The sequence below is a fragment of the Poecilia reticulata genome, linkage group LG11, assembly GCF_000633615.1.
Source record: "Poecilia reticulata strain Guanapo linkage group LG11, Guppy_female_1.0+MT, whole genome shotgun sequence".
Lineage (NCBI taxonomy): Eukaryota > Metazoa > Chordata > Actinopteri > Cyprinodontiformes > Poeciliidae > Poecilia > Poecilia reticulata.
Window position 1 is genome coordinate 27,683,981 of NC_024341.1, and position 25,065 is coordinate 27,709,045.

At 44.4% G+C, this 25,065-nt stretch overlaps 1 protein-coding gene and 1 long non-coding RNA gene across 6 annotated transcripts in view; one reads left to right on the forward strand and one right to left on the reverse strand.

Moving 5' to 3' along the window:
- LOC103473013 (uncharacterized) overlaps positions 1 to 25,065 on the reverse strand; it is a 59,194-nt gene that overhangs the window by 25,752 nt on the left and 8,377 nt on the right. Inside the window, exons 3-4 of one of the 3 annotated variants that reach the window (XR_534962.2) lie at positions 24,636 to 24,771; positions 16,252 to 16,334 (exon numbers count right to left, since the gene is read on the reverse strand). This is a non-coding gene — a long non-coding RNA (uncharacterized LOC103473013). Of the gene's footprint in view, positions 1 to 16,251; positions 16,335 to 20,878; positions 20,992 to 24,635; positions 24,772 to 25,065 lie in introns of those variants that run through there. The other 2 variants (XR_534963.2, XR_534965.2) reach the window with 2 other exon arrangements.
- nedd9 (neural precursor cell expressed, developmentally down-regulated 9) overlaps positions 1 to 25,065 on the forward strand; it is a 32,102-nt gene that overhangs the window by 5,159 nt on the left and 1,878 nt on the right. The window contains exons 1-6 of one of the 3 annotated variants that reach the window (XM_008422924.2): positions 3,288 to 3,467; positions 10,673 to 11,044; positions 19,379 to 19,477; positions 20,769 to 20,906; positions 22,041 to 23,198; positions 24,652 to 24,741. In XM_008422924.2, the coding sequence (XP_008421146.1) occupies positions 10,679 to 11,044; positions 19,379 to 19,477; positions 20,769 to 20,906; positions 22,041 to 23,198; positions 24,652 to 24,741 (1,851 nt within the window). In that variant the 5' untranslated portion in view covers positions 3,288 to 3,467; positions 10,673 to 10,678. Of the gene's footprint in view, positions 1 to 3,287; positions 3,468 to 5,467; positions 5,518 to 10,672; positions 11,045 to 19,378; positions 19,478 to 20,768; positions 20,907 to 22,040; positions 23,199 to 24,651; positions 24,742 to 25,065 lie in introns of those variants that run through there. The other 2 variants (XM_017307439.1, XM_008422923.2) reach the window with 2 other exon arrangements.

The window sequence follows — 25,065 nt, forward strand, 5'->3', positions numbered from 1 at the left end:
CTCTGATTGGCTAAGCAATGTAACGTGATACTCTGATTGGCTAAGCAATGTAACGTGATCCTCTGCAGCAAGTGATGGCAAAGCGGGGCGTCATCACAACTTTACACAAGTGTGTCTTTACCTCCGCGGCAGAGGCTCCGCCGAACCCCAGAGACCGACTCATCGAACCCCTGGGGTTCGATCGAACCCAGGTTAAGAACCACTGCACTAAATAATCTAACCTGTAATGTGGCCAAGATGCATCTCAGCTCCTGTGTCACAGTGACAAAAGCAGCAGGAAAGGTTTAGCGGTTCTGATCGGTTTGGCGTCATGACTGAAACCTGAGCAGAATTGGACTAAAATGTAATTTTTCTGACTACATATGAACAGAATAATGCTGAAAAGCGCTTTGCCTGCAGGTTAACCAGTCGTGTTTCCTGCTGCTGTTTGACCCATTTTCCTACAAGCAGCATCTTTCAGCTCATCTGCAGAAAAGCAAGGATGATAACAGAGGTGTGTTCGGTCAACAGTCAGGTTCTGTTGAGTTGTAGGCACTGATATCGGACCAAAACGGGTCTGAAACTTTCAGAGAACTTACCAGAAATGCACCAAAGTATTGACCAGGCATCGGAATTGGATGATTTTCTCTCAACCAGCTTTGAAGCTTCATTTTCAGTTGGAATCAAACCTGTTGAAACCAATTTCACATGGTTTTCCTGTCCGGCGATCTGAAGAACGCTCTGACTATCCAGATGGCTCTAAAGATAATCATGGTGGACATTCCTGCTATGTGCTCAGAGATATCCGGTCTTTTTGGAATAACGTTGGGTCCGCTCCGTTCTAAAATCTGGAATATTCAACATGGTGAATTGTCGATGAATGTGATGGAAACATGGAGGGGATCCCAAAGACAGAAGACAAAACAGCTGCCAGGGTGAAGCAGAAAGTCCAGAGAATGTTGGAGAGGTCTTCGTATCAAACTGTCCCCATTGCTTCTGTCTGGTTGGTCATTTATTTCTCTGAACTCACATTTGGGCTCAAAGTTCTGTGAGATTTCCCGCCTGACATCTAATGTCGGCGAGTAAAACTGGTTTTTAAGTGGTTTGCTGCAACTGTAGAACAATCTTTTATAATATTTCATCACCGTGTGTCGGGTCTCAGGTTTTGAAAATCGACGGATCATTTTAAAATCTTAAAAAGCTGACCGGTGTGCAGGTTATTCTCATTGGATCATAGAGATAATCTCTTATCGTCTGTCAGGTTTTGAAAATCGGCCGATAATTTTTAAATCTTGTGTGAAGTGAACCGTGCTTAACTCTGCCGAGGAACCTCCAACGCATTTCCTTCTAGTTTTATTCTTATGCGTTGACGCGTTGTGTAGTAAAGTTATAAATGTTTTCTGTCCAGCTTCACACATTGACCCAGATCCTTCTGGTTTTCCATGCGTCTCATGTCAAACACCCTGAACTCCCTCTGAGTGATYACAGAGCCGGTTGTTTGTTGTCTTGATAAAAGTGGGAATGTTGAGGGATTCATCCCAGACGGACTTGGCGGTCTCGGCGACTCGTCTTTGTGTCTCTGGCATCTCTGCGTAGCGTGAAATCAGAGGGACACTGCTGTGAATCTCCGGCTCATTGGGGATTCTTGTATGCTAAACCATCCAATGTGGCCCCGCGGAGATACCACTCAACATATTTCACATGTCAGCTAATGCCCCCCTGCGGGGATTACTGTTGGTCTCCAAGGGTTACCACGATGCTGAGGCGCAACCTCGCCTGGCATCGCCAGGAAGCTGGGAAATAATCCTGCAGGGAGGCTCTCAGATCATCATCCAAGCTGTAAATCACTTCAGGACAGACGTCTGTCGCAGATTTAACGTCTTCCCGCTGGAGCCCCAGGATGAATCGTCGTTTCCTCAGGACCTAATGACAGCTTAGAGAGACGGAGAGGAGTCCGGTCTGTTTGCAGGAAGAGCTGCAGGGCGAGGAGGGAAGACTACCTTGGAGTTTATGTGGCTGTAAAATCAGCAGAAAAACACAAAATGAGAGGAAGCCTGCTGAACCTGGATTGTTTCCTGACTGAAGGCGTTGCAGCAGAGCAAACGTCCTGTTTCATCAGGAGTTTAACGGCTCCAGACGGACAGCAGGAACCCAGCAGAGGGACTCTATAAAACGACATCTGAAGGTCGTTCCTGTTTAAAAACCTGAATTCAGCAACAGCAGAGAATTTCAAAGCACTTTCCAAAAAGAGCAAACAGAAATTCTTGAGAAGTTGTTTAGTGAGATTAGGCACGTGTTCTGACCGTACGTTATTATTTCTAATATTTTTTCTGATTTTTGTCCTTTTATTTGGCAACATACCGCTCTGGGGCCCTGGTATCCACGGAGGTTAGTGATGACAGCTGGACACTAAAATCCAAGATATTGTAATGGTTTTTTTTTTATTTTGCTTTAGAAATATCACGTTACTGAAATTTTGTGATACATTTTTTAAAAAGAGAAAAAAATCAGTGGACCTGAAATGTCCACCCGCTTCTGCGTAATAAAAAAGTCTCATTGACAAATTCCTTAAGGTGAGCAGAAAACACCCGGCAGCGTATAAAAGCTGATATACGTTTGGTGTGAAAAAGTCCAAACCAGCAGAAGAACGACCAGAAACCGAAGCAAGGTGCATTTTCTTCATCTGTCCTCTGAGCTCGTTTGTTTGTAGCTGATTTTTGACTCAGATTTTCTCCTGATTTGTTGACTTTCTGGTTTTTGGAGACGATTGTATGGAATTGCGTAAACTGCAGCTCTATCGGGGCTTTTAAAGTCAGAAGCTCTAATTTAGAACAGATTTTCATGTTTCATTGCTGTTATATTTAGTAAGATACTAGAAAACCTAATTAGCTCATGTGTTGATACTCGTGATGATTTACAGTTAGAGCAGAATCTGGATAAAAGCTGAACGAGAGGAGACATTTTCAGACTAAATTTCATATTTCAGCAGGTTTTCCTGCTGCAGATGAAAACATCTGGAGACTAAAAGCTGCTGCTGCCTGTTTAAAGGCAGGAGACTGTATGTAAATAAATGATTCAGAGTAAAGTGGGTGAAGATGTGGGACAGAGAGTTTACCCACGTCATGACTTGGCTCCCGAACATACAGATTACAGCTGCGTATGTTGCTTTGTTGCCAGGGAAACTCCCTCGTCTCGTCATGATTACGCTGCAGCGATCAGTTTGCGGCTCGGCTTCACATCCTGCTGCGGACCTGCCGCTCTGACACTGCAGGGCGTGGAGGTTTCCTCTGCAGCCAGCGGGGCCCAGTCATGTTTACTCTGGGGACAAAGGCAGCTTTTTATGCTCACACTGACAGGAGCTTTCTCTGTTCTCCAGTTTAAACGCCTGAAAGGCCAAAAGTGACGTAAAGATCAACATTGAAGTGATTTCCTCTGAGCAGCGAGCTCTTCCTTCTGCAGGAGCTGATATTTCATCTTTACCACAGAAGGTTTGAAGTTGCCATCTATTTATTACTTGTTGTAAATATCAAACAGAATATCTCTGTTGAGTATTTTGGGAGTTTTACTCATGCAGACTGCTATACCCACTAGTCCTTAAGGGTAATTTAGACCAACCAGTTAAACGATCAGTCATGTTTTCGGAGTGTGGGAGGAAGCTGGAGTACCCAGAGAGAACCCCTGCATGCACAGAGAACATGAAGCAGGGAGCAGCGCTACAGAAAGGCATTGATCACACCTGATTCAGACTTGTTTCTATTCTAACCGTGCTTCCATCATTTTTTCATTGTGCATTTTGATGAATCGCATTAGAAAAAAGTAGATGGAAAAAGCAAAATTCAAATGAACTTTTTCAATTTTGCAAAAGACGTTTTTACGCTTTGAGATGGTTTTTAGGTTTTATGAAAAAGAGTTAAAGTGCTAAAGTGGAGGTGGAAACACATTTGCTGAATAAGTTCTAACGTAGTGAACGCTCTCATTCACTGGTGGCTTGGTGCCTTACCAGAGGCACCAGACTTCCAGTTGGAGGGCGGGACTCTTTTTCTATGTTCGTTAGCAACCTTTACTTCCTGTTTATTACCACCATACGTAGCATCAACCTCTGATGAAAAAACACTTTACCAGTAGATGGAAACAAAACTACATTGCCTTTCTTTTTTGTGACATTTTAAAAGTTTGCTCAAAATTTGCATGAAACAGCTCCCGCTTGCATCCATCTACATGCTGCCTGTGGTGCATTTCTAACACGTTCATTTTAATTGATACATTGCAAAGATTTTACCTGTTAAAAATTTTGATGCAATTAATCACTTTTTTTTTCTGGTAAAAAAGACCTGGGTGGAACCTTCATATTCGCATGTTTCTGGTACGCCCGTAAATCTGACGCACAAGCAACATCCGCAAGCGGCGGAGGATTCATTTAATCTCTAATGTTTTAGAATTCCTGAAGAAAATCTTGTTAGATTTTCTAGAGCATTGCGAATTATTAATATTTATGCTGGATTTATTGCACTAAAAGCTTTTGGAKWAGATTACKTGGTGAAATATCTGGGGTAYTCTTGATGAAAGTCAGTCTGATTCATGAAAAACAAGCCAGATAATAATTGAGTCACTGCTGATGTTTATCTGTCAATTCACAGTTCTTTTGCAGTMAGAGGCTTTAAAACCGCTGAATGAGCTAAAACYTCCGCTGATGTTCTCATTTCTGTGGTTTTAAGCCAATGCYGCAGAGCTCTGGGCGTGCTGGCGTCGTGAACAACATGGTGAAGAAGCTGATCGGGTGCCAACGAGCTTTCAGATGGTATTCTTTAGAATAATGTCTCGTTATTTGAATGTAAATAACCGAACCTGATGACAGAGGCTTGGTAAAGCCTCATTCTGGGGAGCTTCCCAGAGCCGGTGTGATCTCAGACCAGGTAGCCAGAAACTTTGCCTTCTGCTCTGCCCTCAGAGATAAAGCATTGTTTACGGTTGCGACTCTTTGTGCTGTATTGATTTATGGTTGGTTGCGTAAGGCGTTATTGGCTGTATTGTGTCACGTCCCCTCCAAGGCCTCAGTGGTGTAAAGATGTTAACACATGGCGGTCGGTTACGAAAACGACCTGAGCTCAGAACAGCTTCCCAAGAGCCTGCCCGACCAGAACCTTCACACGGCCCATTTATCTGAACCGGCTTTCACCCGCAGCAGGCCTCACTCCAAGGAGCGGCTCGGAAAAGTCATCAGTTCCTCATTACCGTCATTACTATAATTATGTTCTATATTAAGGCGCAGAAACGAGGCCAGATGAGAGTGTGTGAACCACCGCCGGGACACGTGCTGCAGCGGTGCGGCCCGTTCCGTCCCGCCGACGCCCCCCCCCCCTCTCCCCCACCTCCTCGGCGGAGCAGACCGCCGCTTTTAGGAGCAGGTTGTTTGTTTGGGCTCAAAACAGAAGAGCGCTGGTCGCCATGGGAACCCGGGTTGTGTGTTTGGAGAAATCTTCAGCCAAAGCCGCCTTCATCCTGATGAGAGGAAACCACCCAGAACGCTGAAAGAAAAAGGTGGGGCTCGTTACGCAACGGCCGTCCTTTATTTCTGGAAGGGTTCAGGCAGAGCTGGAGCCAATCAGAACACACCGGTGCCGTCTGATCAGAGTCGGGTCCGTTTCTTCCTGTACTAAAGGAGAGGGGTGTCATTTCTTTTTCAGTTGGGTTAATGTCCTCAATCACTCTACATCCTGCCACTGTTTTCTGATTTTACTACAAATTCGACCAATCAGAAAGGACCATACCTCCCAGTTCCACTTCAGCAAAGTCTGCTTGTTTGTTTTTGTGATGGTAGGAGACCAAAGAGGAGTCTAATGGTTGCTCTGGAGACATGTTGACATGGTGAATACAGTTGAAAGTGGTTCATGTGTGCCGTGTTGTAACTCTAGGACTAAATCTGTAATTCCTACTATTTTTTATTATCATGTGTTGGGTCTCTCAGGTTCTGAAAATTGTCCAACAAACTTAAAAAGCGGACAGGTGTGCTGGTTTCCTCTTCAGTCATTTCTACATGGGTAGATTCGTTTTCTAAACCTGGGTCTTTCTGCATGGAGCTTACATGCGTGGGTTTTCACCAGGTGGACTGATGACCTGTCCAGGGTGTACCCCATCCTCTCATTTCCTCTTCTTCTTGCCACTCGTTTCTCTAAAACAGAACCACTGAGCCATTGTTTGTTAGATTTGTCAAATATTTGAAAAACCATGAGATTAACCCTGATCTGGATGCCTCTGTAGTTGACCCATTAGGTGCTCTAGTTTGGTTTGCCTCCAACAGTTTGGGCTTCCTTAGATGGAGATCTAAACACTGTTAGGACCATGCAAACATTGGCTTGTTTACTCGGTTCTGATTTGAACATCTGGACTCAAACCCAAACAGGTTTGTTAGCGTAGCAGCTCAGATCGATAGATCTTCAGACAGATCTGTTGTTTTTACAGCCAACAACCAGTTCAGACCAGTTAAAGGTCATGTTTACTGCTTCACACCAAGCCTCAGATATCATCTTTGAAATCCACCATTCACCATTTGCAGAGATGCTATAAAAGTGACAATGATTCATCAAGTGACGTCGTCTGTTCTGTTTACCTCCCCAATAAAAAAAAGAACCGCAGTGAGAAGCTGTGAAAACGTGTCAGACCATTTCCTTTGGGATCTCTGCGGTCTCCGGACTCATCACAGCCGATGAGGTCCTAYGTTTGGTGGGCGAGTTTTTCWATAARCTCAAAACAAAACTGGCTGGTCTGAAYGACGTCACAGAGGTTCAGAAATTCATCAGAAACGTCTGACACTATGGGGCAAAGATAATGAAGGTGTTCACCAGAGACTGAGACTGGGATCACTTTTGTTCTGCCAGTTTGCCAATGAATACTCTACTGTAGCCATACTTACTGCATTTTCCTTCCTGTGGTCTGGATGTGTAGTTCTTGAGCTTCATGAGGGCCTTTTATGTGGACTTTGGGGAGGCGGTTACTCATTTTCAGTCCAAAACTAGAACATTTACTGGGATTATTTACCAAGCGAACCTACAAAGACCTAAAAAGGTTCATTGTAATGAATCTTTCAGGTGCTTACATGAGGTTTCCCCTAAAGCTTGCAAATATGACTTTCAGATTCTGTTTATATGCTTATGGTGGACATTAAGACAGTGGACTCTTATCAATGCCTGGGTGTTCACCTGAACAATAAACTGGTCAGGACTCAGCTGACTACCTGCTGAGGAGGTTGAGGGCTTTGGGACTGCAGGGGGCGCTGTTCAAGATCTTTCTGCATCCAAAGTCATATAAAGTAGCATTACCGCAGGTCCTTCCCTTCCTCCCCGCAGCTGTTTGACTCTGTAATCATCACTGCTCCCAACAAACTCAATAAGTGTTTACATCCCTGCTGGTATCTGCACAGTTGTAAAGTTCTTGTGAAACACTATTTTTGGTTTACTGAATTAGAATCTGTTATTTGTGGCTTCAGAAGTAACTTAGAGTTTGAAAAGTTGTTGTTTTTTTTTGGAAGATTTGCTTGTAAAGACTCCTCTTCAACATGAAGAAAGGCATAGAAAACTTTTGCTTATACTCTTCATTCCTGATGTCAGATTTCCTAAGGGGTCAAATTACTGATCATATCTAAAATATCTTAATGGGATTTGTCCAAAGAACTGTTTCCAGTGAAAGTTTAGAGCCGGTTCTTACTTAAAATTGGTGGAAAACTGGCGCTACCTTTGCAGTAATATTCCACTGAGTTAAGAAGGTGAGGATCATGTGTGGGCTAGTTCACCTTCTGCCTGTTTAGAAAACATTAAAAGTCCTTTATCATGTGGCTTTGTGGATGTAGACTCCTGGTTTACATTTTTTTTTTTAAATATTTTATCTTTGGTGTGTTTGTATTTTGGAGTTTTATGTTTTCAATGCACAAAGAAAAGTTTCAGGACCGACAATAAATTGAACTTTAGCCAAGAAATTTGGTGACTTTAACCACAGAAAGAATTAAAATGTTATCATCTGCATAAAAACAGTTACAAAAAATCAAAGTGGTGCAAACTGAGTGGTTAGAGACGGTCTTGGCTTTAACACCCTTTGGGTTTAACATCTACTGCATGTTTAAATAAAGACGATGAGCAGATTGTTGCGGCTGACAAGGCGGGTAATGGGTCAGAGTTTCCTTTACACCTTCCCTCCTTCTAGCTTTCATCTCAGGCGTACAGCGATGGCAATGGTGGGTTTTTTTTTAGCTCTTTTTCCGCTTTGGTTTCAGTCTGCGTGCATGGTGTTAGTGAAACTGGCAGCGGGTTACAGAGCTGCAGAAGCATAATGAAGGCTGCTCTTCTGTCTGTTTATTCCTTGATTTAATTTCTGCTGCGAGTGTCCTGCACAGAGAACCAGTAGGTTTGACAGACTGCATCCTGTTGATTTTCATATGGTGCAGCTTAAGCAGAAACATATTAGTGCCATCACCCGGTTACTTGACAGGAAACTCGATGATCTGCTGCGTGACGTTGCACCTCTCAGGTCTGGCATTGGGTGCTTAATCTGTCAAGATAAAATTTTTAACTTGACAGATTTGAGAAAAAACTATTAGTAAAGACGGCTTTATGTCTGGTTCATGTCGATTTTTGTCCAGATTTCCTCCTTCAGACAACTTTAAGCACTTCCCGACTACAGGGATTTTTTTGCAACATAATCTGGAGATATTTTTCTGCCGTGTATTCAGAGTGATCCGGTGTGCTCAGAAGGTCTTTGGAACCTCTCCGATCTAAAATCAGGGACATTCAGCATGTCTGATTGTTTTTGCCTGATATGTGTGGTGTTCCCCAAGGACACCACACATGGACACTTCTGTATTCTAGGAATCCAGAGTACAGAGGACAAAACAACTGCTACGGCGCACCATAAAGTCCAGCTTACGTAGATATTTACCGCAAACTATTGCCATGTTTGTTTACTCTGAACTCATGTTTGATCTGGTGAGATTTCCCAACTTACACCTGAATGTTGGTGAGTGAAATCGGTTTGTCTATGGAGTGTCGTCTGGGCACCACAAACTGTACGACCAAACTTGTTATACCTAAGATTTTTTTTTATCATCATGCATCAAGTCTGTTAGGTTTTGAAAATAGGCCAATAACTGTAAAACTCTGCCATGTGTATTCCAAGCAGGATAAGTTTTAAAATCAAAAGAATTGGAGAAAGTCTGGTCTAAAATGTTCTGCTGTTCAAGAGTCGCCAGTCTGAGCAACACAACAATGCCTGGCAGTCTTAGGATGCAGTGAAATCAAATAATCTTGATGTTAAAGCAGTTTTTCTCTAAATTGCAGCAGCAATCAGAGGAACCAGTACTTGCTTCCTCGAGGCGACCCCTACGTCTCTGCCCCCGTTGGCCAGCGGCCTCCACCCCAGGGTCCAGCTCAGAGTGGTTGTGGGGCGGATGATACTGGCGGGGATCAGACAATGGGCAGGGAGACCCTGGCCTGATACGGAGTGAGAGATAACGGCCTTGAGTTTTACATGGGAACTACGTGGATTAGACTGGCAGAAAAGAGGAAGGTCAACGAAGGTTCAAGAAAGCCTCAAACCAGCAGCAGCCACAAAGAGAACTTCCTGATTACCAGTCAAAATGTTCCTTTTCCCGTCTTTCTGACTCAGGAGCTGACTTTAATAAATAAAAATGTACATTTCTGGTCAATCGGGGAGTAAAAAGGGTGCAACAAACTGTCACGCTTTGTGTTTTAATTTGGACTTTCAGGAAACAACAAAGGGTCTGCTTATAGTCGAGTTAAATATAAAAGTGTTTGCTGTACATGTACTCTCTCTTCATATCTAGTCGATGTGCCCTTGAGCAAGTCACGTATTTCCTAATTGCTCTTAATGGAGCATGCAGGGTAAAGTGCCCGACTGTTGGACAGCTGCAAAGAGCTGAAGGTTCAAAAGAAGTATTCATGCACTTTCCTCCTTCACTGGTTAAAAAAAGGCTCAAGAACTGATGCATTTACTGCGGTAATTAGGCTTAAATGCCTCGCTCAGACCCAGCAGCACCGGCGGCGCCGTGCTCAAGGGCTTTTCCTATCTGCAGGATCTCTGGGTTTCAGTTATTATCCCTGAACCCTCGTCAGACCTTTGGAGAAACCGTTTCCTGAAGCGGTGCATGGGATAAGAGCAGCCCTCCAAGTTCAGGTTTGGTTTAAAAGGCAAGAAGTCAGTTCGGTGTTTAAAATCTGGAGGTGAACTTTCTCTGAATAATAATGCCTTTATTCCCCATTTCTGGATAATTCTGAACTCTGGAGCTGGTTAACTAGAAACTGGATGCATAAATCAGCCTAACGGTTTAAAAAAATGCCATGAAGCAGATGGTCCAACAGTAAAACAAAAGTTAATTGAGGTTTCGTCCAGATTCAGTCATGTTAGCCCAGGAACCATTGTAGAGCTGATGATCCAAGTGATCGTCACCTTGTCACCAGAGTCCATCCCTCCTTTGGGAAAAGCTGTGGAAAACCTTTAGTGTCTGTTCTCAGACTTGGACTAGGACTCTTGTAAACCTCACGCTGGGCTCTGATTGGTCTAACAACTCCTAAAATGGAAAATGCATTTAGGCAACCATTTCCCAAAATAGTGACCCTTTGGTGCAGAAACCCAAAGTTGTTCCTTCTTGGTGGTGATAACCCTAAAGAACTGCGGTCTCTCTGTGCAGAACCTGATGGCCAAAGCGTTGTACGACAACGTGCCGGAGTCTCCCGAGGAACTGGCCTTCAGGAAGGGGGACATCCTGACCGTCATCGAGCAGAACACAGGCGGACTGGAAGGATGGTGGCTCTGCTCTCTGCACGGCCGCCAGGGGATCGCCCCCGGCAACCGCCTGAAGCTGCTGATCGGCCCGATGTTCGAGGCCCAGCCATCGGCCACCGCCGCCCAGTCACCACCTCAGAGCCTCCAACAGACGGCGACCTCGGGGGCCCAGGGCCTCTACAAGCAGCCGCAGGGAATCTACCAGGTTCCTGCAGGACAGGACATCTACCAAGTCCCACCGAGAAGCACGCTGGCTGCCGAGAGCACACACAGCAAGGCGAGTCATTTTCATTTCCCTCAGCTAACCACAACCACTGCTCTCTCTATCAGGTAATCTGTCTGACTGTTGATTTATTAGGTTCAGGATGAGAGACGATAATTTCCAGGATTTCATTTTAACGAGAGGCTGGACCTGCTGATTTCTCTGATTAGGGCTTGATAAATGTCTCATTAACAAAAGCAGCTGCTGGAGTGAAGAGCAGAGGGAAACGTTTCCTTCATCATCGTCCCTTAATCTTTATCAACAGTTTTCCAGGTTTTCAGGTTTGTTGAAGCATAATTTGCCATAATATTTTCTGAATATTATCAACAAATCATCAATAACTCGTACATGTCCATGTTTTCATAAAGATGTCTGCGTGTGATTCAAACATTTGTCCCGCGAGAAAACTAAACTACATGGAATAAATTTTGTCTAGCCACGACGAAACTTAAGATCTGTGATTAAGATATTTGAGGCCAACTTGCATTTTTAATGAATTTCAGACATTCTAAGGCCTTAATTTTTTTATAAAGGAATTTGAGACTTTGTAAGAATGAGCAGAGTCCCTGGAATAAGTCCGACTCTTTCTGCATGTGCTCCAAAAGGTTGAAGAACTGCATCTAATTTCCCTCAGTGTGCATTTTTCTAGGCGTTTCAGGGAGAAGTTAAGAGGCTATAAACTTTAGAGACATTTAAATCCAAAGATGCAGCGTTTGCATCCATCATGACCATAATTCAGAGCAGCAGGTCTGTGCTGAAACACGATGCGAAAATGTCCTCGTTTATTGAAGCGTTTAACTGGTTCCAGCACCTCAGACGCGATCGGCCCTCCAGGAGACGGATGGTAATTAGATCCTCTGTCAGTTTTTGGCGTCTTGAGGGTCTCTTTTCGATTCTAAGACGATCTACTGCGGCCGTCATAGAAACGAGCTGGGTGTGTTTCCGAATAAACAGGCTGCCGGCGCCAGCAGCTTAGCGCTCGATTCGCTGCACAGCGGCGGCTTAAAGGACACATCTGTCAGTCACTCCTGCAGGTTTAGCCCAGAGCTGGTATTAAGGTGGAAAATGAGCGGCGTCTCTAATGAGTGGCTGCTTTGTGCTGTAATCCTGTTACTGCGCGGATGAGATGAGGTTCTGGACGTGTATCAGGACTACGGATCAGTTTAGGGTCATTGTGATTTGAAGAGATAGTCCTGAGAAAGGCCGACTGTGCTGACCGAAAATCCACCGACCGGTCCAGTTAAAGCCCGTTGCCTGCTGGACGTTATTTTACTGGATTCAGACTCGACTGTTCAGTCGAGAGGTGAATCATCGGAGGTTTAAATTAGGATTTATTCATAGGAAAATTAGCCAGATTAACGTTAACATCAGGAATGAATCGCTGTCGATTAAATGTTGTGGATTTTAATGGGATTATAATTGAAATAAACTGGAAAAACAAAGAAAGCACAGAATTGAACTGGATTATAACTGATCTGATCAGAACTGCCTCGTTGGTGTCGTACTGGATTTAACTGGATTTCAGTCTTTATTCGATTAAAACTAGGTTGTAATTGAAAAAGGTGTTATGATATCATTGGACTGAGTTATTAAGCATTGATTTAAAATGAGTTGAACAGCATTTGTTTGGATAAACTGGAATGAATGGAGTAGGAGTGGTTTGAATGGATTTTAATTTAAATATTTCCTGCTGATTAAATCGGATTTTAATTTATTGAACGTGAAAAGCAGATATGAACTGTACTAAAATTCATTTTGACAGAAACAAAACGTATTAAAGTGGAGTGAATTGGTTTAAATGCATCTGTTGTATTTGATGAAAACAGGATTTAATGGGTTGAACTGGACAGGAATGTGAGTCCAGTTGGGTTTAATAGTTTGAACTGGACCTACCTGAATTCAAACAAACTGAATAAACCGAGCAGAATCAGAAAATAAAAAGATTTCAGTCCTGAGCTAAATTTTATTGGATGGAAATGAGTAGAAGTGAGGCTGGTTCCCAGCTGCTGAACCAGTCTTCCCAGTAATGACTGCACGTTAAGCCCAGTAGCCACAGAGGAAAGGTTCTGCTGGTTTTTGTGTCCCAGTTCCTTCCAGCTCATCCAGTTGTTTCCTCTTGATGTGGTTCAGAGGTTCTGATGTGGAAACGGACTCAGAGGTTTGATGTACCTCCATACTGGGACCATACTGGGACCCAGAGCACCGGGGTTCTTGAGGCCTGCAGCTGATTTCCTCTGTTTCCTCAGGCTCGCCGCCTACAGACGGGCCGGGTTCAGAGTTCAGATCGGCTCTTATCGGCTCTTCCAGACGCTTTTGTCTTTCTTCTCTTCCTGCTCCACTCCTTCCTCCCCCTCTGCGTCCCGACGCTGACCCAATCTGCTACTGCAGCAACAAAAGATTTAACGATCGGCAGCACAAATTCAGGAAGTTTATGGGCTCCCGGGGCGTGTCATCGGGTTTGATAAGACTTCAGGTGACCGGGTTGTTAAACACGATGATCTGAGCTTCAGATCCTCCAGACGTCTGAGATTCCTGTGAAGCTCATAAATCAGCAGAACAATCCGCTCTGCGGCGACGTTTCCCCCAAAATGGAAACTTTGAAGCAGTAAATGTGATCAAGTATTAGAGAACAGCCGAAGGAATGCAGGGCATGCTGGGCTGGAGGCATTCACAGCCTCTTTAACCATAAACTCAAACCAAAACAGAAGGAAACAAAGAAAACCGGGTCGGTTCTGGAGTCCAAAATATCTGCATGAATCTGTCCTGCAGACGAAGATGGTTTGATTTCTCACGGTTCAACCTGAGATATTTGGACTGAACCAGCAACGGTTCCCAAACTTCCACATGGTTTTAAAACACGTTAAAAAAATCTACTTTTAGACTTTTCTCACTTTTTATTCAGTTTTCCATAATTATTACATTTGTTTAGCTTAAATGCTGCCTTATAACTTCAGATTTTAGTTGAACAGGAGTTCTTGCACAGGAATAATATTCAACGTGGCCTTTATTAATAAAATCAATTATGTTTTCTAAATTGATTATTTTTTCCTCTTTTACAGGAGAATGTCGCATTTTATCTCAGAAACAAACTTCCTGGTTGAATAAAAATTATTTTAAATCTAAATTAGCCGGGGGTATTTAGTGTTACCCTCCTAAAATATATTAAATATGGAGGAAAAATAACCCTGACCCCACCATCTCCTTGGCAGCATCATGCTGCGGGGGAGAAGAGGGAAACAGGCATGTTTCTAATGGCTCAATCAAAGTCCAGTTGAGTTCCTCCTGTCAGTCTCAATCAGGATGATAATCCCTTGTTATGCGCTCAGTATGGTCGTCATGGCGATAAGCGCATCAGCAGCACAGTATCCATCCAGAGAACATCTAGGAAGATGTTTTTGCTAGCAGCTGTCATAAATTCTCAGTGCATGTGACTCAGATGATGGAGGCAAGAGGTCAAAGGTCACTTAGAGAGTTGGAAGCACAGATAAGAGAGACTTGTAGGTAACACGTCCTGCAGCCGTAAAGCCGGCGTGCGCTCCAGGAGTCTCCGTCAGACTCACCTGGTACTCTGAGGCCAACAGCCTGGAAACATCCAGCATTTCTTAGAAACTAAACGCTGGACGTAAGACACATCCAGTAGCTTTACAGATTACTGCAGCGACGGATTAAACTGCTGCTTTGATCACAGCAGATGATCTTCATTAGAGCCAAAATCGGCTCTAAGCTGTTTGGCTTTTGGAGACGGCCTGGTGGGATTCCTGCATTAATTAGTTTGGAGCTTTAACAGGCTGGAGTCACGATGGAGCTGTGACTCGGCAGAAAAGGTTCCTGCAGCCTGGCTGCAGCAGAGCCGACCGCTGCAGGCAGCTAGCCTCCAGGTCGATGCAAACAGGCGGCTGAAGGCCACAGAGGAGGTCGGCTGCATGATACGTGTCTGCCGGCCATTAGCGGGAAGGAAGAGGTCGTGATTGAGAACAAAAGCAATGAAAAGGTGTGAAACACGAATGGAGGTGGTATAAATCAACCGCAGGCAGAAAGAAGGCGGCTGATCTCACCGACTCGTCCGTTTCTTTCTGTCTATGTTCACAGCTCTCACAGTTTTAGCTGAAACGAAACTCACACTGCGACTGGAGCAGGAGGAGACTTTATCTGCACCAACACATTTAAAACAAACAGCAAAAACTATCTAAACACATAATTTTACACTACTGTTAGTGCTGCTAAAATATTTTTTAAAAACCTTAAAAAATTGTGAATTTTAATAGGTTTGAGAAAAATACAGAATAAATTTAAACTAAGGAGTTTTATTTTGTAGGATATAACAAACTGATTTTTGCTGTTTTTTTTAGTCAGGCTATCTGCTCCAGTAGCCAGAGTTCTCTACTGTCGTTTAACAACAGCCTTACTTTAATAATGTTGCTCCTTTGGTTCACGTACTTCGACTTTTTTGCAAGTGGAAACATTTTTGAATGTTTACAATTACGTAGTTTTGCTAATGAGGGAAAAATGTAGCAGCCAGCTGACCAGCAGTGCTTCTCATTCCAAGGATTTCAGAAACAAAAAGTATCAACGAGTAGGAAAATCGAGATAGAAAACATGGAAAACCTTAAAGTTGTTTAAGCTGCAAAAAGAAGAAAAAGCCAAAAAGCTTCAGTCAGGTAGTGACAACTGGGAAATAATCAGATTAAAATTAAATCATAAACGATTCAATCAGAGGCTTACAGCATCGCTCAGTTTACATAAAGGCTGAATACATCTTTTTTTTTCCTTTATTCCATCTGAAAACCAGATGACTCAATAATTAAAACGGCATATTTTAAGTTTTTGCTGGTAAATAAAAGTTCTTCATGATTTCAGTTTTCTGATTACAGAAGAAAAGATTTCTTCCCTTCTTGTCGACATTATGAGTAATGCAGGATGAACTCACAACATCCTGTTTTCACTTGATCCTTGAATGAAGTCTTTCGTATCAGACGGAGCGTTTGAATGCGGCTCAGTGGCTTAAAGCGATTACATGATGTCATCGCTGATGTCATGTAACCTTTAAATGTGTTTGAATTACGACTGAAAAGCTCAACCTGCCTGAACGACCCAAAGCAAACAAGGCGCTGCTGAAAGAGCCTCGAGTCGCTCACCGCCACACGCAGGCGAGCTCACAAGGCGTCTGTTCAACGCCGCTGGGATCCAGGTGTGTAGCCCCGCCCCTTCCAGGCCCCTCTCACCTGTGTAGGACAGGGTTTTCTCCGTTTCTGTGGCTGTTGGTGACCTCATCACTCTACGATCCTCAATGTGCCGCCGATGAACCCTGCAGGGGAAACAGGGAGGAGGCGGGGAAGTTATGGAGCAGACAGGAAACAACGTGGCGTACGCGTCGCTACAGAGCAGAGGCTGAGCCGCCATCTTTTTATTGCTTTCACTCAGACAGAAGCTGCGGGAAAAGTAGTGAGATTAAGCTCTTATTTTGAAGTCTGTTTACGCAGCAGTTCTGTTTCCTGTTCTCATGTCCTCTTTTTGGTTTTCAAAACACTTTCAGCAAATGGCAAGCATACCACAAATGAGCAAGAGAGATATACAAAATAATCTGTTTATATAAAGAAACAACCAGGGTGTTAAATAAACTAATACATGCAAAAATTCACATTTATGAATTGCTTTGAGTCGCCTCATGTTCTCTTTGTGAAACATGCTGGGTGTCAACATGGTTGAATTTAGCACTTTAGCATTAGCACCCTCTAAATACCTTGTTGGTGTAGCACATTAGCATTAGCATCTTCTAAATTCCATATTAGCATAGCACTTTAGCAAATCCCGTTTCGGTGCTGCGATTTTGCGACGTTTGATTTGGTTTGTGTTGCACTTCAGCGTCATCAGAACTAATGTTTATGATTTGTGCTTTAGGGTGAAGAGTGGTGGCCTCTGCTGTTTTCTGCTGGATGCATTCAGTGGTTCTGACGGTTAGGTGAAGCAGCTTCTCACTCCAGTTGAGCTGAATAATAATCTCTGGTTCTGCTCGTCAGCAGATCTCTGATCATCTCGGTTTATTTCAGAGATCCATCCATGGTTTAGGATTCGGTTCTGGCCCCTCATGCTCGCTGCATGACGCACCAACAGGAATCCCAGCTATGAACTCCTGAAATCACCAGGTTGAGATGGGAATTACGGGAAACACACGAACTACCGCTAGGCAGATGAATGAAATTCCTTTCCATAGAAGGAGTTTGGTTTTCCGCTTTCCATTTCTTCCTCTTGTTCCTTTCAGAAATCTTGCCCAACTTTCCCCAGAAGTGTTAATCCTGCTCTGAGGTCATGTTCCATGCTCCCCCCTGACAGCAGAGACGTATCAGGGGATTAACCCGAGCCTCTGCCAGGAAGTCAGACGTATGGTTCCTATTTTCCAGCCCTGCTAATGAACCCTTCTCCATCCAGAGCGGTGGTAGCTGATCTTGGGCGCAGAGGAGGAGGACTGTGCTCGGGAAAGACATTCCCAGCATTCCTGGCTTCCCTCTGAAGGTCTGTTGCGCTGCTGTTAACGGCTCTGAGACGACGAGGCCGGGGGAGGGGGTCGGGGTGTTGGGGAGCTGATTAGCACCGACAGGAAACGGTGATAAAACATTAACAGGGTCAAAGATTTCCCCATGAAAGTGAAACCAGTCAGTGTTGGGTTTCTCCGGATGAAAGAGTTGAAGTTTTATGAAACGCTCCGGCTGGAGGTTGATCTTTAAACAGTGATGTAATGATTATCTCAGCAGGATTCCAGATTTCCGTTCTCCAGGTCAGAAATGTGCAGCTTTAAATAAAATGAAGCTCAAGTTGAAGCTCATTTTATTCCTCACAGCTGCTCAAAGTTTGATTTAGCTTGAATCATTTTCCAGTGCAGCCTGTGGCTGGAGGCCAAGCAGCTTCTTGAATTACATTTCTCTAGCTAAAGACCCAACTCCAGCGTTCTAGCTAAAATAACAGAGCTGCAAAAATATCGAATCCCAGTAATCAGTCTTCTTTTAGCCTTGAAGGCATTCAGTGTTTAGGCTGTTTTGCAGTTTTCTGGAAGTTTGTTCCAGATTTGTGGTGAATAGAAGCTGAATGCTGCTTCTCCATGATGAATAAAGTCTTTATAAACTGGTGCAAATAAGACGAAACTTGGGACCCAACTTTTAAAGAATCGTCCAACACAGAATATTAAATGTTGTCATAACTTAAATAATCCAAATATCTTAAAGGAGTTGCTGTGGATGGTGATGCTGCGGGTAGTAAGGATCTCCAGCAGCAGTCAGTCATGAAGCGACTCTAAAGAGGCCTCTGACTGAAGACTGTTGCTGTATTAAGAGTCTCATGAGCATCATAACACGCTAACAGCTCAATATCCGGGCAGCAGAGACGATATTCAACAGTAGCAAGATCTGGATGACAATATCAGTTGTTAGGTAGCACTGCTAATCCACCTCTTTTGCTTTTGCCACTCTTCTTTAAATCTCTGTCTGGCTGTATGGTCAGAAAGCTGGGCAGAGAGATGTTAGAGTAGGGGATAAGACCCAGCAGCCCTCTGCCTTCGAATGAAGTTATACAATTAAAACTCTGGTTGGATCAGTTTTTGGAATTACTTAATATTCTCTGGCAGACACAATTTAAGACCATACTTAACATAGTTAAGGCCAACTGACTTTTCAAAACATGAATGTAAGGTATTTTAAGGCCTTAATTTTAGATCCATGTATTTTTAACGATGCGCAGACACCCTGGATCACGGTCCAGTTGGAAAAACACGTGAAACATGCCGCTCTGCTTTAAAAGCAAGAAAACTGGCAGAAAACCTGAACCAATGTCAACTCTGCTAACACTGCACCAATCAGGCAGAGAGGTGGCAGCATCATGCTGGGGGATGTTTTGCTGCTAGTGGTTGTGGCGAAGTGATTGGACCTCCAACGTGCTGCTGGACGGTTGAAACCTGATCCCACACAGGTCCACAGCGGGTTAATGTTTCCCCTTCAGTGTTAATGAACACATTATTAGTCTCAGGTTGTCTGTAATTATCAGCTGCTGGGGGTTTTACTGAGCTCAGAGGTTTTCTGTGCAGCTGCAGGCGTCTGTTTATGAGTCAGCTTCCTGGGTCCTGGAACAGGGATGTTATCAGGAAATAACCGCCTCAAATAGAATTACGCAGGGTTAGTCAAGGACGAGGAATGACAGGCAGCCAAAACAACCACAGAGCGACATGGCGGCCTGGGATCAACATGGTGGCCTGGGATCAACATGGTGGCACAGGATCAACATGCCGGAATGGGATCAACATGACGGCCTGGGATCAACATGGAGTTGTTGTTTCTGACATTGTGTGTCTCTGCAATCCAACAGGTCGTGACCCCAGTCAGAGTGGGACAGTCCTACTCCTACAGCCCCGGACAGCACAACCAGCAGGACCTGTACGACGTCCCGCCCAGCAGATCACAGGGGGTAGGTGTCCTGTTTCCACGGCAACGTCACCGCCCGCTCTGTTAGCCGGGTTGATGGGTTGTTACCCATCAGAACATCTAACAAACCAGACCCGGTTCTTTCATCTGAGCCGCGTTATGCCAGTCTGGGAATGCTTAGTAGAGGATGAGACCAGAGACGAGACTTCAGGTCTTTAATGAACTCAGACAGATGGAGGTTCTGGTTGGTATCGGTTGGTGTCGGTTGGTATCGGTTGGTATCGGCGCCTCTCAGACGAGAGGTGCAACCCCACAGGGAGTTTCCATGAGCAGAAAAGTGTGGCAACCCAGCATGTGGGGCGTACTCTGTCCCGGGCTGGTTAAATGGAAACCCACAATGTGACCCATCAGTGCAGGTGATGTCTGATGCATCGCCAGGGTTATTCAATAATCGCCAACTAATTTAGTAATCGACTCAAAAAAAAAAAGGAGTTTTCTGAAAGAACAACACAGTCAGAGCAAAAATTAACCAAAAACTGCATAAAAAATGTTGCTTTTAAGATGAAAAATGTGCATAAGTTGTACCAGAACTCCTCTAGTTGCAGTTTTAAACCTTCTTTAAGTCTTTAAGCATTTTTTTCTATCCAGTTATTAATCTGTTAATCTAATACGTCGTATGTACTGATGTTCAGTCCAGCAGAAAGAAAGAACTGAGATTTTCACATGTTGATGTTAAAAGGGGTTTTTTTAGCTGCAGATGCATTTTTTGCTACAAATGATCAAATGTTGTGTGCATTTTAGGCAGCAAAATGTTTAATTTCTTATTGAATTACTTGTTTATTTGTATTTTTTATGAATTTCTAATATTGTGTAAAATAATCTTAAGTGGTTGAGTGAAAAATCAGCAGAATGAAATTTTTTTTTTTAATAACTGAAATAATTTAGTCATCAGATAAATCATAGGCCTGGTTTTCAGATCCAGCAGCTCCGGTAATTATTTTATAAGTACTTTGTTCTGATATTTTAGGGGAAATATCTGGAGCAGATTCCAAATTTCCAAACCATTTATGGAAAATAAATGAAAATCTGATACATCCAGCAGATCCATGTCATTATTTTGCGCAACGTTAAATAAAACAGTGCAAATAAATCAAATGTAAATACACACAGGTACAGCTGGACTGGTTTTAATTTAAAATTTGCCATCAGATTTAGTTTTTTTGTTTCCTCGTGTAGCAAACAAGCAGCCAAAGCTCAGAGCTCCGTAACAACAACAGGCTGTGGTTGAACTTTGACCTCCGTCTGGGTTTTAACGTTGGCTTTCTGTGTTCCAGCTGTACGATATTCCTCCTGGTCAGATGTTCCCGGGTCAGCAGGCTGCAGCCAGGAACCAAGGGATCTACGACGTTCCTCCATCCCAGATGGAGCCCCGGACACAAGGCGTTTATGACATTCCTCCGTCCTCCCAAGGGGTGAGTGCGGGGAAAACCTCGACTCCGTGGCACATCAGCCTGACACCCCGACTTATTCCTGTCAAATAAAACCAAACGCAGGAGGCTGGAAACTGTTTATTGACGCAGCTCCTCGGATTTCTCCTAATTTTCTCCATTAAATGAATAATACGTCAAACGACATATTTATGGCGATCCTGCGGCTCTGGTAAATGAGGGCTTAGCTTGCCAGAAGCCACTCAGCGAGTGGCCTGGTGTTTGAACTGCAGCAGGAGAAACGGCTCTATTTCCAGAGATTCCTGCAGCGCCGCCCGGACAGCCAGCGCTCGGTTTGGACCAACCTGAAGCTCTCTGAGCTGTTATTTGCGTCCCTCCTAATTACAGTTTGCTCGGTTTGTCTAGCTGTGAGGAGCGTCGCTTTATTTACTCCCATGATGCCTTGAGGCCTTTAGACACATATGCAGCTCTGGTACAGCAGCGAATCGAAGGAGGAAACGATCATGTGTTCACGTATAAGCTAATCTTTCACTTCCTTTAAATATCCCAACGGCTGCTGTGTGCTCCCACAGACAGTAATTATAAAAAAAGTGCATTGCTGGTCAGGACATACTAAAACTGATCCGGTCTTTACCAGGCATTAAACCTCAAGTGACCAAAACAAACACAATCTGCCATTGTTTTAATAATAAACAAAGAAACGCAGTGAGCATCTCAGAAAGCTTGCTAGTCTGAACTGCACAAAATGAAATAAAAATGTAAAAAGTTAAAAATAATACAAATAATTTAATTGAAACAAAGAAAAAAAACTGTTCATCAGAGAAAAACTTTAAAACTCGTAATTATGACTTTCATTCTCATATTTATGACTTTAATATTCATAATTGTGACTATTATGCTCATAATAAAGACTTTAGAACTTGTAACTATGACTTTTATCCACCTAATTATAACTTTATAACTTAATTATGACAAACTTAGAAATTGGGTCTTCAAAAAAAACAAAAAAACATTTTCCTACCTTTTCAGGGATCCATAAATCAGTTTGTCAGAGAAAAATGTCTGAATAGAATAAAACCCAAACACACGACCCTGTGGTGCTCCACCAGTAATGTGTGTGTGTTTTTGTCGATGTCTGACACTTCGTTTTGTCCTTAGGTCTACTCAGTGCCGCCCTGCAGGACCAACGCTGACCTCCAGGAGGGAAACTACGACTTCCCGCAGCCTCTCAAGCACAAACAGGAAGGCATCTACGACATCCCGCCTGCCATCCTCACCAAACCGTCTCACAGCCCCCAGTCTCATTACGATTTCCCGCCCAACGCCGAGCCCCATCACCATCACCCAAACACCAACGGCAACGAGGGCATCTACGACGTTCCTCCGTCTGCCCTCCACTCCGGAGCGGACTCTCAGCAGGACGTTTACGACTTCCCCCGGGGCGCACAGCCGCTCCAAAATAAAGGCTGTGCCAACCGGGACGCAAGCAAAGGAATCTACGACATTCCTGCTCAGGACGCTCGCACCGTGGCAGATGTGACGGACGGCGTGAACCGCCTATCGTTCTCCAGCACCGGCAGCTCACGCAGCAGCATGTCCACCTCCTCGTCTTCCACGGGCTGCGGCTCGGAGGGACGCCTCTTCCTGGACGTGGACGCCGGGGTGCAGAGGCTGTACCGCCTGCAGCAAGGCGTGGAGCTCTCTCTTGGGGCCTTGCATTCAATGGCGTCTTCCTCCCACTGGAGGACTTTTCCCTACATGGAGCGGCACACCAACGACGTCCGCATGGTGCTGGACAAAGTCCGAGCGTCTCTGGTGGACTTCATTGCGTTCGGTAGAGGAGCTGCGGCGAACGCCACGTCTCTGTCGGACTCCAGTCTGCACAGCAAGCTGAGGCGTCAGCTGGCGCGGCTGGAGGACTCGCAGCAGATCCTGGTGCAGACCTACCAAGCTCTGGAGAGCTGCAGCTGGGCTCTGAACGCCCTGGCTTCCTCCAGGCAGCACCACAACAAGAGCGACGACCTGGACCGCTTCGTCATGGTGTCCAGGACCGTTTCCGACGACACCAAGCAGCTGGTCTCTACAATAGGCAGCAATGCCGAGCTGCTCTTCAGGCGGACGCACGCCGACGGAACGTTCTCCGCCGGCAGCACACCGGAGGAGAACCGGCTCGCCTCGCTGCCGTCCGACTCGGACAGCTACAGCGGACAGACCAAAGCCTTCCCTGTCCAACCCAACCAGGACAAGGACAACATGAACCACAGTGAGAAGTGTGTGAAGAGCTGGATGGAGGACTACGACTACGTCCATCTGCAGGTAAAACAGCAACAGGTTGGGGCAGTTTTTCTTAACTCCAGGATTTTGCGATTGTTACGATTTTTGCTGCAATCATAATTGATTTTGCTGTGAATAAATATTTGCAAGAAATTCTCGCGATGTTGATGGTGGATTATAAACTGACATCATGTGTGGTGGAGACAGGAATGTAATAAAAGTAAGAAATATTGCCACCTGCAGGTGGGAGTTAGCATTGCATAAACCCCAACGTTTAGACCAGGGGTGGGAAGTCCTGGTCCTCGAGGTCCGGTGTCCTGCGACTCTTAGACGTCTCCCTGGTCCAACACACTTGAATCCAACAGCTGAATCTCCTTCTCAGTGCAGTCGGTCCTCCAGAGTCCTGCTAACGACCTCATTATTTGACTCAGGTGTGTTGAAGTGGAGACGCATCTAAAAGTTGCAGGAAGCCGGCCCTCCAGGCCTGGAGTCGCCCACCCCTGGTTCAGACCATTTCAATAAACTCACCATTATACACTAGCACAAACCAATGGAGGGATTGGCAAAGAAACAGATGGACTGTCTATGTTTCCAATAAACCGAGACAATTCATCTTCATGGCTGCACAGTGGCGCAGTTGGTAGAGCTGTTGCCTTGCAGCAAGAGGGTTCTGGGTTCGATTCCCGGCCTGGGGTCTTTCTGCATGGAGTTTGCATGTTCTCCCTGTGCATGGTGGGTTTTCTCCGGGTACTCCGGTTTCCTCCCACAGTCCAAAAACATGACTGTCAGGTTAATTGGCCTCTCCAAATTGCCCCTAGGTGTGAGTGTGTGTGTGCATGGTTGTGTGTCCTGTGTGTCTCTGTGTTGCCCTGCAACAGACTGGCGACCTGTCCAGGGTGACCCCGCCTCTCGCCCGAAACGTTGGCTGGAGATGGGCACCAGCACCCCTCCCGACCCCACTGAGGGAAAAAGGGTGCAAGAAAATGGATGGATGGATGGATGGATGGATGAATTCATCTTCATTATATATCATTTATCAAGAGGCCAGACATGAAAGGAAACACATTTAAAAGAAGTTCAACAACTTGGTGACATCCCAGTAATTAACAGTTCAACGTTATTTCATATTTTTTGTCATAACAGGACTAATCATGACTAAATGCAACTGATATCCTCGTCATCATCTCAATAATCAGGAACAACAGCTCCAGGTTTTCCAAATAATCTGATGAAGTATATCAGCCCATTACCAGTTACTATATGTCAATACAGTGCAGATAATATGAAGGTCAGTTTTTATTTTGTAAAGTTAGTATCACAACACTAAGCAATGCTGAAAGTTGTCCCTCCATTGTTCTCCTTAGTGTTTGGTGTAAATCTCAGGCTGATGTCATCGTTGTTACTGCCAACTTACAATGTCAGATATATTTATGTAACGATGGAGCTGTTTCTTTGTTCACCCTTTAATTTTTGYCTCACCTGTTTCCATCCGAAGGGTAAAGAGGACTTTGAGCGTCAGCAGAAGGAGCTGCTGGAGAAGGAGAACATCATCAAGCAGACTGCGGTCCAGCTGGGCCAGGAGCAGGTGAGGCCGAGGCGGAAACGTCGCACAAACCTGGAAAATAAATGGGGACTTGTTATGCAAAATTCACATTTTGCAAGTTTTTGTATTTTCATTTGGATTTCTACTGCTTCTAACAAAAAAAAAACTAACAAAAAAAACACCCCCTTGGTTTTTGGCAATAAGTTAACATTTTATGGTGTCTGAAAAATGAGCCATTTCAAAAACCGCTGCACAAATCAGCAGCTGCTGCCCCGTTACCTAGCAACCTCAGCAGAGTTCCACCCATTACCTAGCAATCTCAGCAGAGTTCTGCCCGTTACCTAGCAATCTCAGCAGAGTTCCACC